This window comes from Aphelocoma coerulescens, chromosome 12, assembly GCF_041296385.1.
Source record: "Aphelocoma coerulescens isolate FSJ_1873_10779 chromosome 12, UR_Acoe_1.0, whole genome shotgun sequence".
NCBI classification, from domain to species: Eukaryota; Metazoa; Chordata; class Aves; order Passeriformes; family Corvidae; genus Aphelocoma; species Aphelocoma coerulescens.
Window position 1 is genome coordinate 10160508 of NC_091026.1, and position 13217 is coordinate 10173724.

Here is a 13217-nt window from a genome sequence, read left to right on the forward strand (position 1 = left end):
TCCAGTATTTTAAGTAAATTTGCTTTCAAGTACTGGGCTATTTCTATTCAGGAAGAAGGCAAAATTTTCCCTTACTCTAAGTTTAAAAACTCAGAGGGCAAAACAGTATCGGGAATATCATCAGCTTTGAGTTTTGCTGTTCCAATTATCACGCCACAAAAAGACTGGCACTCATGAAAACAGTTTTTGCTAAACTGATGCATCATTACCCCACTCACTCTCTATTTACTTGTGCAATGCCTTTAGAATTGCAACTCAAAAAAGAAAAGCTTAGGGGGATGGTCAAGGTTCAGTTATTTTGGCAACCCACTACTGAGAGACCCTGAAGCAAATACAATTTGTCTTGATTTCACACTGATGCTCTGATCAGGTGTTTTGAGGGTATCACTTTCTCAGTCTCACAGGTGGGTAAGGTTATTCTACAAGTGTTAGAACTGTAACAGTATCCAAGCACCAAAAGCCAAGCACTAGCTCCAAAGATGTACTTTATTTAATTATAAAGCAAATTTTTTAGGCATTATTTCTTTTTGTGAACATCCACTGTATGGCCAGCAGATCCTGCTTTGAGGACACAGTTTTTTGATAACAAAGATTTACCACTAGACAACAAAAATACAGATGCACAGAACAAGTGCTGCTTAGACACCAAAGAGCAAATGGTCTAAACTGCAACCAGTTCAAACAAATGATATGACCAAAAATACAAGTACAGCTCCAGCCCAGCCAGAGCTGCATGCACAGAAGTCGACTCTTTTGTATCAAAACAAAGTTCGTATTGGGCTTCCTGGAAAAACAACCCAAAAAAATCCCCAAAGCAGAACCATATCAGAACCCCTCCCCTCTCCTTTTAATGCCACTTTTTAACTGTCCCCATTTCACATCACAGTTGTGCTGTGGTGCACTAGTACTTTATGAAAAACACAAAAATGATTGAAGGTAGTGTGACATCATACTGAATGGCTGACAGCAATCATTTCATGGATACTTCATCCCAGTTCTTTTATTCCTTTTCCAATCGTGATCCTCACCCCAGGTGTTTGACTTTCATTGATAGGTGCATCTCATTCCACATTTGCAGATTTCCCACGTGTTTGGTATCTGAGCTCAGGGTATTTACAAGGGCTTCTGGATGTCATCTGTGCTCCCTGGGTGTGTAACAGTCCCACCACTCCAGCAGGAACAGTGACTCACATACTGTCTGCCCAACATGCAAAAATGCACAGAAGGCATATTGAGGCAGTGTAAAGGAAAGTTCCAGCATTAAAACTCCTCGTTCTGGTTTCCATGTTGTCCAATACTGATTGAGGAAAAGTGTATTTACAAGACTCATACACAAATATTTGCATTTGGTCCTAGGCACCTAATTAGTACTGACAACCTAAATTAAAATGGAAAATTAAGTTGTATTCTGGGTCCATTACAGCCTTAACTGTAACCTCTCCAATTTGAAGGTGTGATCTTCAAAAAAGGAATCCCAATACCTTCTGAAAGAGTATTTTCCTATGCACCACTCAAATCTGTGAGATTATAGGATGGAAAAGTCTTCTACATAAGCCCCTTAGTGGAGTTATCTGACAAGGGTCTCGTATCTAGATCTACAGAAACAGACAAGCAACATCCATTCTTTCCACTCTTTTGTGGTAATGAGACTCAAAATTCACTAGATATGAGTAATCAGATAACATCCTGATTGCTACGAGACCAGAATTCATTATCAAGGAGAGAAACTTCGCCCTAGCAAAGAGCACAAGCAGATTTGCATCTAAGCAGCCATCACACTCATTCCTTTCAGCCAGCATTAGAACTAGAAGTACAGCCACCAATGGCAATAAAAACTAATTAGAAGGTTTTACAACATCAGTTTAACCAAGTTTCAAAGTAGCAACTCTTAGGCACAGATTTGGCAGAATCTAGATTTACCTGAGTTTTCTGCTTGTGGAGGAGAGGTGGTGGGAAAGGACACACTCTTTTCTTACATAGAAACCTGACAACAGTCTCAAGCCAACACTCAACATCTGACAAAGTCTAGTGTAGTAATTACAAGACAACGCATTTAGAATTAGAGATATCATTTAGTAAAAAGAAACAACTGCCTTTCAAATCTGCCATACTGAAAAAAAAACCCCAAACACATGAACCACTGTTTGTGCTTACAACCGTAATTATGGAGCTTGAGCATCAGATGGAGAGGTTTTTCCCACCATTACTGCAAAGGAGCTGCAAAAACAAGTTAAATGGAAAAAAATCCCTTGCAAATATTTATTTAACAAACATTACTTAAAACCTGTAAAGGCTTCCGGTTACTAAATGTGAAAGGGGCCCAAAAAATTTTCAGGAGTCATTGAATTAAATCCAAGTCAAAAAGCTGACTCTCCTAACACATAATTAAAAAACAATTTTCTTAAAAAAATTTTTTTTGCACATCTTCCTCATCAATTTATAAAATGCAAACAGTATGCTAGAAAAGTTTGAACGTAAGGGAATGTGCTTTGGAAACATTATTAAAATATGTGTTTCTATAGAATGACACTATCAAGTTTATGATACTTCTTTTCACCTGACTGGCTACACTTTGAGAATGTCCCTCCTCTCTTTCCTGGGTCCATGAGAAGCTAGGGTTAGAAAAGAAGAGCTCCCATACTGCCAACTTCACTCTGTTCCTTTACAAAAATTTCGAAGTACTGATAAATGATGGTGACAGCGAGCAGAATTCCAGTTCCAGAGCCAATTGCCCCAAGGAAGTCTGCCAGCACAGAGAGGGCACCGATACAGAGCCCACCAAAGGCAGCAGCTGTAGGGATGTACCTGTAAAACATGAAAAGAGAACAGAAAAGGGGCATTACAGTTTGCTCAGGATAGTGACCAAAAAGTCAGTGGAAGAATACTCTCTTCTCTTGTAAGGAACACACAATAAATGCCAGTACACTGGGTAAGGAAATAAAAAGCTCAACCTGACTGGAGGAGAAAAAAAATGCTACACTAAGAGGAGAAGGTATTACAGTCCACCATGCAATTATGAGCAAATATGAAACTTATGGCTACTGGCTCTTCACGTCATCTGTAGATGACTGAAATCCAAAGTTTCAATAACATTTCTATAACACAAAGGGTACATTGGTCCTATCCTGAAATCTGAAAACCTAGAGACACCAACCCCTGCCTACTTCTGCACCTAGGAGATTTAAATAAGTACTTGTTTTAGAAGCAAGGTCTGCATGAAAACAGTACTCAAGACACAAAAAATTACAGTAAGAAAATACTTCTGGGTCAGCTTGAAGTAGTAAAGTACACTGAAATGCTTGTTATTAGCTACCTTAAGAGTATATAAATGAAAAAATATATTAGGAAAACAAAAGGTCCAGAATTTAAGGCAAATTCTTTAAATGCAAGGCAAAAGTAAGCTGTACTGTACAAGTCTTCCACTAATGAGGTAATGTTCTATGTCTCGTGCATGTAACATCAAAGCTGAAGGAATATCTGTGTTCTAGGATCTGGAAAATGGAAGTCAAAGCAAACTTTGCCATGTATTTGCCCACAACACTTTGCATGAACAGCCAGTGAATGTGTAGCTCACCTGTTGAGTTCATGTACCATTGAAGTTTCTCTGTGGCCTCGCATTACCATTTGCTGTTCTTTCAATTGCTTGGCAACCTGTACAGAATCAAGGAATGGAGCAAGTTTAGTGTCATTTACCAAGGCCATGGAATGCAGTACTGTGGGAAAACAGAAGCAAGACATTGCAGTAAATGGTGGAGGGATTGGGCACTTCTTGTATTGTTTTGGATTGGTTTTTATATTACTCATCTGAGTTAAAAATATCCAGTATTTTAACTTCAGATAAGTTACAGTCAGAGGCACTCCTCTACCTGTCAATTACACAAAGCTTTTTGGATAATTCTAGTCCTACTGAGAAAAGGAAAATTTGGATACTGGTAGGCTCTCATACACATAATTCAATCTGTGTTTTGCCATCTACCCTTCTCCTGATGAGGGTCAAGTAGATGCTGCAGAACCATTCCTTGAAATGTCCATTCTGTTTCAGTTTCCTGCATTCAGTTGAGTCAACTATTTATTTGTGCAGCCACACTAGAAACTACACTTAGAATCCCTTCTTGGAGCATTACTCTTAAACTGGATTTCTGCAGTTGCACAGGCCTACAGCAGAACCCTGCAAACACTTTACTAACAGCTGTGGGTAACAAACTCTAGCAGGAGAACATGAAGGTGCTCATCACTGACTCCATGCACTGAGAAAACACACTTTCACATGATTAAGCTGCCAGTTCTCCACTACACAATGAACATTTAAGTAATGATTTATCAACTTTTATTTCTGACCTTTATTTAAAAGAACTTAAAATAATTTTACTTAGTATCAGGAAAAAGTATTAAAGTGTTAAAAACTGTTTGTTGGTTTACTCTGAAATAAAAACCTGACTGTACATGGCTGTGAGTGCCTCCCTGCATGCCTGACAAGCAGCAAGATGCAAGTCCAAAACAAGAGAGTGCTCACACTGCTACAGTAACTGTGCAACTACATATTTGTTAAAGAATGGATTAAACCATTCCACATGGCTGCCAAACTTTACTTCCCATCCAAAACCACACAACACAAACATACCACAATGACAGCTATTTTCTGTCTTGTTTTACAATTCCAATTTCAAGATGATATAGTTCCTGAATATTAAATATCCTGTAGCAAATGGAATTTTTGAGAAGCTAGGCTCAAGTACATTAATGCACTGCACTATATTCTCCGTTATCAGTGCTCTCAACTTAAAAATAACAACCTCTAGTTAATTTTCCCACAAAGGAAGCTCAGAACTCTCTATGTCAGGAATGGCTGTCTGAGCTTTACCTGCAAGATTTTCAGTGGTAACTGCCTTGCACACAGTGTCACGTGGAACTGAAAGAGTTTCTACCTCTCCTGTTATCTTTCCTGCTCTCACACTCATCAGATGTTCTGTCCCCTAAGTTCCTTGATTCCAATGAAAGCAATTATTTAAGTTTTGATATTTTTTTGAAAAAGCAGTAAAAGAAAACAGAGGAAAAAATGACCCCCATTCTGTCTCAATCTTTCCCAATAGCAGAAAAGACACAGTCCCTCTTTACACAAACAATGAATATTACCAACAACATTACCAGCAGAACAGCTTTTCCAGAAGGAAGTCAGTCTTATTCTTACAACAACCCATCTGTTTTCATCAAATAAGCTTACATAATTTGTCATTTTAAACTTACATCTTTGGCAGAGGAGCCAGAGACTTCAATCCATGTCTTAGAGAAGAAAGCACAGGAGCCCAACATAAATACAATATAAACAACTGCATGTACAGGGTCTTCCAACACTGAGGAAAAGGACTCTGGAGGTGACAGATAATAACAGAGTCCACCAACTGGATAAGCACGAGCAGGGCCTCCAGATGATGTGTCCTGGAAGGAGGAAGCAAGCAGTCAGTCACCAACCCTCTCGCTATTTCTTGCCCATTAATCCAAGTCTTAGACAAGTTTGTATCACCTTTGTGTCACTTTGCATCATTACTACTGCAGCAGCACACACATTTACATTCCTCACAGCAGGTCTCATATGCTACCATTAATTCAAACAAATTACTAATTTAGGAGTTTCAGTGTGCATGACCACTTATAAAAGTATCCTAAAAATCAGAGACTATCTCTTCAACCCCACATTTCAATGGTGCCCTTGTAAAGATGTATGCAAGATGAGAAGGAATACTCACAGACCAGGTGCCCAGCAGGCTGACCAGTAAGTTGCCACTGAAGCGGGCAGAAAGCATCTGGGAGATGACATACAAGTTTGACACCAGGGCAGACTGGAGAATAATGGGAATGTTGGAAGTATAGAACAACTTGATAGGGTAGGTGTTGTACTGGCCTCGGTAGCGAGCAGATTTAATAGGAAGATCCACTCTGAAGCCCTGAAAAGTTTTCAAGAGAAAGTCCCCCATTACATCTGAACATGAACCCATACTAGAGATCATAAATTGCAAGTGCAAGGCCTTGGCAGCAACAGAAGAAACCTGCAATCATTCTGTGCAACTACAAATACTCTGCCCAGAGGGCTCCTCATGAGAGCCTTTCTGCAAAGGGTCTGCAAGCCTGCAGGGCTGTCTAAACACACACACACACACACACGTGAAGGTATGAAAGACTTAGACATCAGAAGAAATCTGAAGCTTCAAGGAGACTGAACAAAGCATCCAGTAACAGAAACATTAAAACTTCCTATATTCTTCAGAAACAAACAGTATGAGATGCACAGGTCTAAAGACTTGAAAGTATTTCCCAGTAAAAAGCAATAGCATTTGGGTTAGACAATATCACATGCACACATACATCTGGAACATTTTTGTTTGGTTTTTTGTTTCTTTTTTCAGAGACTAAAGTAAGTCTCAAGTCTTCTGTGTGACTACAGTAAGCGTGGAAACTGATTAAGAGAAGGCAGTGTATAATGAACGTCCAGATGCTGCAGGTACAAAAATGAGTCTTGTGAATATATCACTTCCTGTAGAAGGAAGCAGATTTCAGATCTACTTCCATATAGTTTTACAACCCTCATTATTCCAACTGACCTGGAAATAAATGACAATTGCAAAGACAAAGATGGTGGCGATCAGATTCATGAGGTTGGGAAGATTCTGACGGTAAAAGGCCTCACGAAGAGCTCGGACTTTGTCTGTGCGAGTAGCCAGAAGATGGAACAGAGCAATGATGGCTCCCTCAAATTCCATGCCTTGGAAAGGAAAAGAAAATACAGGTTAGGTGAGTTGTGAGTATCTCCAAGCTTCAGTGCTTTGTCCCATTAAGCATACTTCTGAACCACAGGATTCAGAATGGGAGTTCTCTGAGTCTTCTGCATCTTGAGCATGCTCTCAGGCTTTTACACTGTCACCCTTCCTATCAGCTATGTTATTGCCAAGATTTTTTTTAAAATCCCCTTGTAGTGGCCTAGAAACTAAATCATAACCCAACATCGGATAATTTTATTGGTCTCTAGAAACACTGACAAGCATCAAGTTCTTTCTTCCCTCCTCCTGATCAAAAAACTTACAGGGAAGCATCAGGCTTTTTAGTGTCAGTCATGGTGAGACACAAGTTACTGTTTGGATTACAGAAAATGGCATAACCTCACTTCTGCTTTCTACTGTGGCAAACAAGATCACCTCCAGTGGAGTTTGGAGAATAAGATCTTTAGGGCAAAGTGTAAAAAAGGCAAGGAGCAGAAAGAAACAGCTAATATTTGGTCAGTAAGTTGGGCAGCAACCATAATACAATGGCAGTCTACCACTGCTGACTTTTAATGAAGGCACTGTAAGAAATTCAAGTTCAGTAAATATCTTGTGAGATACTATAAATTGAGAAAAAATGTCTTTGTGCTTGCACTTTGCACAGCAGCACTTGCTGCATTAGCAAGAGTCATTCCACAGCCAAGACAGTAGTAACAGCATTTGGCATTAAGAGTGCAAAAACAAACAAACAAAAAAAAAAGATGTTGCATTTTTGTACAAACTATTGGTGAAGAAAAAAGAAAACAGACTGTGCCACATTACCTCGCCCTGTGTTCACTGTGGTGGGACTGAATGCTTTCCACACAATAGTCTCACAGATATTGGTAGCAATGAAGAGAGAGATGCCAGAACCAAGACCATATCCTTTCTGGAGCAGCTCATCCAAGAGCAGAACTATCAAACCAGCAACAAAAAGCTACAGTAGAAAAAGAAATACAGCGTTAGTTCCATGTCTTTTCCATTTTGTTAAAAAAAATGTGTATTAAAAGATTAGACTATATATGAAGAAGCAGGTATACTTGGGCCTTTTTTCTCTGCATGTGGGACAGCCTGTCCATAAGGCTGATTTTTTGACCCTTTCAGGGGAAGAGTAAATAGAGAAGACTAGAAATTACCTGGATTGTGATAAGCAAGCAGATACCAGCACCCATCTCAGATGGGTCTCCGTACATTCCAGTCATTACATACACAATAGACTGTCCAATGGTAATGATCATTCCAAACACTACAGAATAAAAAGAAAAAAGTATGTATTTGTCCTAGGTATTTATATCAGTGGGCAATTAGAGAAATAGAAATCACTTCTTTGTAAAGAATCTTGGTTTCAGCTAAGATGGAGTTAATTTTCTTTGCAGTAGCTGGTACAGTGCTGTGGTTTGGGTTTTCCATGAGAATAATGCTGGTAACAGGTTGATGTTTTAGTTGTTGCTCAGGAGTGCTTACCCCAAGTAAAGGACTTCTCAGTGTCCCATGCTCTGCCAGCCAGCAGGTGCACAAGAAGCTGGGAGAGAACATGGCCAGGACAGCTGGCCCTAAGTAGCTATCCTAACAGGGATATTCCATACCATGGAATGTCAGGCTCAGCACATAAACTGGGGGGGTTGGCCAGGAGGGGCTGATCACTGCTCAGGAACTGGCTGGGCATCGGCCAGCAGGTGGTGAGCACTGTATCGTGCATCACTTGTTTCCCTGAGGTTTTATTTCTCTCTCTCCTTCTTGTTACAGTTGTTATTATTATATTTTACTTTCTATCAGTTATTGAACTGTTTTTATCTCAACCCACAAGTTTTCCTATTTTTTTTCTGATTCTCCTCTCCTTCCCACAGGAGGGAGAGTGAGCAAGTGTCCCATGTGACACTGAGTTGCCAGATGGGGTTAAACCACAACACTTGGGAAGGAATACATAACTCAGGGGATGTTTAAATTCAAGAGCAAGTTAACTGCTGTCTGAAATCTGGTACTGAAAATAGAACTACACACAGATAGTTCAGAAACAAATGCACTTAGAAGCAGGTGGATTTGGTTACCAAAGACTGCTTTAGATACTGAAAACTCTGATGGTGTTAAGATATTACAAGCAATTTATGATTTTTTCCCAGTACACATATCAGTAAGTAGTGTACAGCATCAAATAGCTACAAAACACTCAATTTTTTCTAGAACTCATTATCAACTGACCACAGAGACCCCTTACTGATGAGAAAGACCCATGCCTGGAACTGCAAGGTATAAACAGCTACAACCAACATCTTAATCACTATTAAATACTTAGATTAACACTGACCATCACAGTTCAAAAGTTGAGTCCCCACAGTCTCTACATTGCTTCACTTATCTGAGGAGATTACAGCAGCAATGCCCATTGCACTGATACTTTTCCTTCTCACACCTTTTTGAAGCTTAACAGCTAGCAAGGCAGAGAGCTGCCAGTAAAAGACTGATGAAATACAAGTATCTGCAGCAGAACACGAACACAGAGCACGACAGAAACCCACAAGTCCAACTCAACCATTCATCCCATGGTAAATTCCCACCTTCCACTGTTAGGGTGAGATATTCTAACCACCAGTGCTTTACATGAGCTGTTACTCACATTTCTGGGCTCCATTGAAGAGAGCTCTGTCCTTTGGGGTGTCACCAACTTCAATTATCTTAGCACCTGCCAAGAGCTGCATGATGAGCCCTGAAGTGACAATGGGTGAAATGCCCAGCTCCATCAACGTTCCTGCCAGATACAGGAAGAACAGAGAAATTCAAAATTAGTTTTTATCAACCTTTACATCACAATGGAGAAGACCTACAACTCGAAACCTCCATAAATGTAAAAGTTCTCAATAACAACAGAAGCTTGTTAGCAGTCAGTTTGATATGTAGAACTCCTCAGTACCTCAAAAATACTATGTTCACTGAAAAAGACTTTTGCTGTCAAGAACAGATTTACTCTGCATAAAACAAAGTATGATATAAACTGACAGCCCAAATGATATAGAATGATAAAGTGAATTCAAGAAACTGTCACCATTCTTAATTCATAGCTGCATTAGAAAGCCTCCTCAAGAAACAGAAATTTATATAAACTATCATGAATTTTAACCTTCATAACTGCATTGGAAAGCCTCTACAAGAAACTGAAATTTATATAAATTACTATGCATTTCAATATTCTCTGTGACAGTCAAAGATGTCACCCAGGAAACCACAGCACTCAAGGAATATGATTTGAAACACAAATCACAAACCTTGAAGATTGCAACAGCAGCAATGCAGGTAACTAAGAACTGTCTCTTCCCTAACCATTTCCCTCAAAAAAAAAAAAAAAAAAAAAGCTCAATTTTTGTACATATAATAGATTGAACACAGTCAGCCATAAACTCATTTTGTCCAGAAAGTTGTGCCTTTCCCAATGCCACACTAGTTTATGACTTTACGTAATACAGAAAAATTGCTTTTCATTCTCTACTTCAGTTTTTGTCTTCATTAAAATGGACTGCAACAAAAGTCCAAAAGCATTTCGACTCAAGGTAAAAAAAAAATGCCCTCCTGAAAGACTGATCATACCTCTATTTGATGCCAAAATCACTCTCATCCAGTAGAAAGGATCTGCTGAGTCTGATGACATAATGCCAAACAAGGGGATCTGCATTTCCAACCAAGAGATTAAATTAGAGACTTCACAGCATGCTTTAAATATTTCAGCTCTTCCTTAAAAAAGGGAAGGAAACATACCTGGCAGCATACTAAGAAGATGAAGAGTGTGATAGCTGTCCATAGTACCTTTTCCTTAAACTGAATCTAAAGGGAAAAAACACAAACCCAAAAACCAACAACAGATGATAAAGCTGTCAAGATAACAAGACCTAGTCCATCAAGCAAACTTTCATAGTAGCACATTTGATTTTCTTGTGAGGGGACAAAGTACAGAACATCCTAAAGAAAATAACCTACTGTTCATCCCTTTTATCCCACATAAGACCAAGGAACGCTACAAAGCTTTATTCAAAATTTAATCCAAATAAACAAGCTTATGTCAATGCAAGGTAATTCTAGTACTTCCACAGAAATGAGTCTTACATTTTCATGAGAAAGAGCTTATGATGAGAAAAAAAACAATATTAGAGAGCAGCTTATCTCAGCAAATAATCTGAGATTAGATCTTATGAAGCAGAGACTTTCAAGCTGCTGTTTTAACTTACTCTAGTTTACGCTTCAATCTGAACTGCCTTCAACATCTCACCATGCACTGCTGTGACATAACACAACCAAATCTGCACAACTGCATTTATTCTTGTACAGCCACATCCACAGGACAAGATGCACCACACATGCAGTCCATTAAAAACAACTGTGCCTAAAACTGCCATTCTCCCAACAGGGAAGAAACCCCAAAACCCAAAAATGCAAACTCTAAACATTTTATAGCACACAAATACAAACCTAGGCAGAAAATTTTATTAACCTACCTTCCGTTCTGGCTTTTGAATTTCAGGCAAGATAACACAGAAGGGCTTGATTACTTCAAGAAATTTTACTGTACAGAAATAAGTTAAAAGACAAAGTGAACACACAGATACATCAAACACTGGGAAAAGCTCAAGCTGAATTGAATTTGGACATGTACTCTATATAATAAAAGTCCCAGTTTTGGGGAATTTTTGGTTGGTTAGTTGGGGGGAGGACAGTGTTTTGTGTTATTAAATTCTTATCTGTTCTAAATACACAGAGATGCAGCTAGCACATTTTAAGTACAGTATGGACTGGGAACAGAATTAAAGAAAGTCAAGTGTTTTCCCATTTCACTGAGTAGGTTGACAGCACCAAAAAAACCTCTGTCATTGCTTTACAGGAGTTTATCAATACCCTTGAGCTTTTACTTCATGGTAGTCTCTCCCCAGCCTGATCTATGAGAAAAAAAGTGCCGTGGGTATTGTATATATATATCAATTTTGGGCCCTACAGTTTAAGAATTCCTACACACTTTTGGGCCATACAGCTTAATAACTCCTACCCACGCAATTCAGAAGCATCAATTCAAGTTAGCCTACAGAACATCTCACGCCATAATCCCCTTCTAGCCAAAAAGACGCATCCTTAGACCAGAAATCTGTCTTAAAATATGCATATAATGAAGAGGGGATTTGCAAAGTCACAAGTTCTCCCATAAACAGAGAGCTCTGAAGCTGAAGAAGAGTTAATTCTAAAGGCAAATATAAGGTAGCACCCTGTATTTTGGACTGATTTGAACCACGAAGAGCACAACAGTGCAGAACTGAAACTACTGGTGCCTTTCCACCTCTTCATGGAAGGCTGCAGCTTCAGCGGCAACTTAGTAACGCTTTAAGACCAGCCCACAAAGAGATTTTCTCAATTTCAAACGATTCTGACTGAACAGTTACACTGGACCGCGATATTCAATTTAAAGCAAATCAAGGGTCTCTCCAACATCTACAGTAATACACCAATCGCCCAAGACGCTTTCCAAGCAGCTTGGCCTCGAGGTACGGGATCCTGCAGACTCCCACTGACCGGACCACTCCGGGCTGCAGACAGAGTTTGTAGCTCCCTCTGACAATGTCTCTGGAAGGGTCATCACATCCCGCCCCCCCCGCCCCGATACCGCGCCCGGCACCCTCAGCCTGGCGGGGCCGGGCGGGGCGCCCGGCACGGGGCACACAGCGCCGCTTCCTTCGCCGGGATGAGCTGCCACCCCCGGGAACGGCGCTTTCCCGGCCGGAGGGGAGAAGGAAGAGCTCAGCAGGGACCGCTAAATCGGGGGGTTCCCGGTACTCACTGCCCATGGCGGCGCCGGCGGAGCAGCAGCGAGCGGCGGCCGCGAAGGGAGGGACACGTCAGGCTCCGAGCGCGGCCGCCCCCTTCCGCTTCCTGCCACGCGCCGCGTCCGCCGCCGCCGCCGCGCATGCGCCAGGCCCGGGCGGCGCAGCCCTTCGCCTACAACTCCCATTGTGCTCTGCGGCCAGAGCGAACGGTGTCCTCCATGGCGCGGATGACGCGACGGCGCGCCGCTTGCTGGGAGTTGTAGTCCTGCGCCCGCCCGCCATCTTGGTGCGGTACGGTACTCGCACCTGTGTCAGGTTGTGTCGAGGAACGCGTGTTTTAGCTACCAGAAAGTGTAGCGCTGGTTTAAAATATTTCAGCTGATAAATACATAAATAAGAACTTAGAATTTTTTTTCTGGTTGTGTGTTTTTGTATGGGATGTTGTAGGCCTTGCTCTGCAGGAAGAACCTCCTTGCACCTGCCACACAACCCGAGGGTCACGCATCAGACGGTAGAAAGAGTGGCTTTGTCCAAATGGCTCAGCTGCCTTTGGCCATTTAGAAGTGACGTGTGTACGTAGTTCTCTGGACTCTCTGTGGTCAATGGAGATACAAGTGAAGAAATACTCTGC

At 40.8% G+C, this 13217-nt stretch overlaps 1 protein-coding gene across 1 annotated transcript; it reads right to left on the minus strand.

Moving 5' to 3' along the window:
• Positions 1-472: 472 nt before the first annotated feature.
• Positions 473-12707, minus strand: SEC61A1 (SEC61 translocon subunit alpha 1). Its single transcript, XM_069027603.1, has 12 exons — positions 12601-12707; positions 11273-11340; positions 10539-10604; positions 10371-10449; positions 9406-9537; positions 7928-8037; positions 7575-7728; positions 6597-6757; positions 5745-5942; positions 5245-5436; positions 3575-3651; positions 473-2805 (listed from the first exon to the last, which is right to left on the minus strand). The coding sequence occupies exons 1-12, from the start codon at positions 12605-12607 to the stop codon at positions 2619-2621; spliced, it is 1431 nt and encodes a 476-aa protein (XP_068883704.1). The 5' UTR covers positions 12608-12707; the 3' UTR covers positions 473-2618.
• Positions 12708-13217: the final 510 nt, after the last annotated feature.

Excerpts from the sequence above, each read along its gene's own strand:
- SEC61A1 (XM_069027603.1), bottom strand. Across the intron at positions 10,605-11,272 it reads TTCAAAAGCCAGAACGGAAG|ATTCAGTTTAAGGAAAAGGT; the intron begins GTAGGTTAATAA and ends TTTTCCCTTTAG. Across the intron at positions 10,450-10,538 it reads TCTTCTTAGTATGCTGCCAG|ATCCCCTTGTTTGGCATTAT; the intron begins GTATGTTTCCTT and ends TTGGAAATGCAG.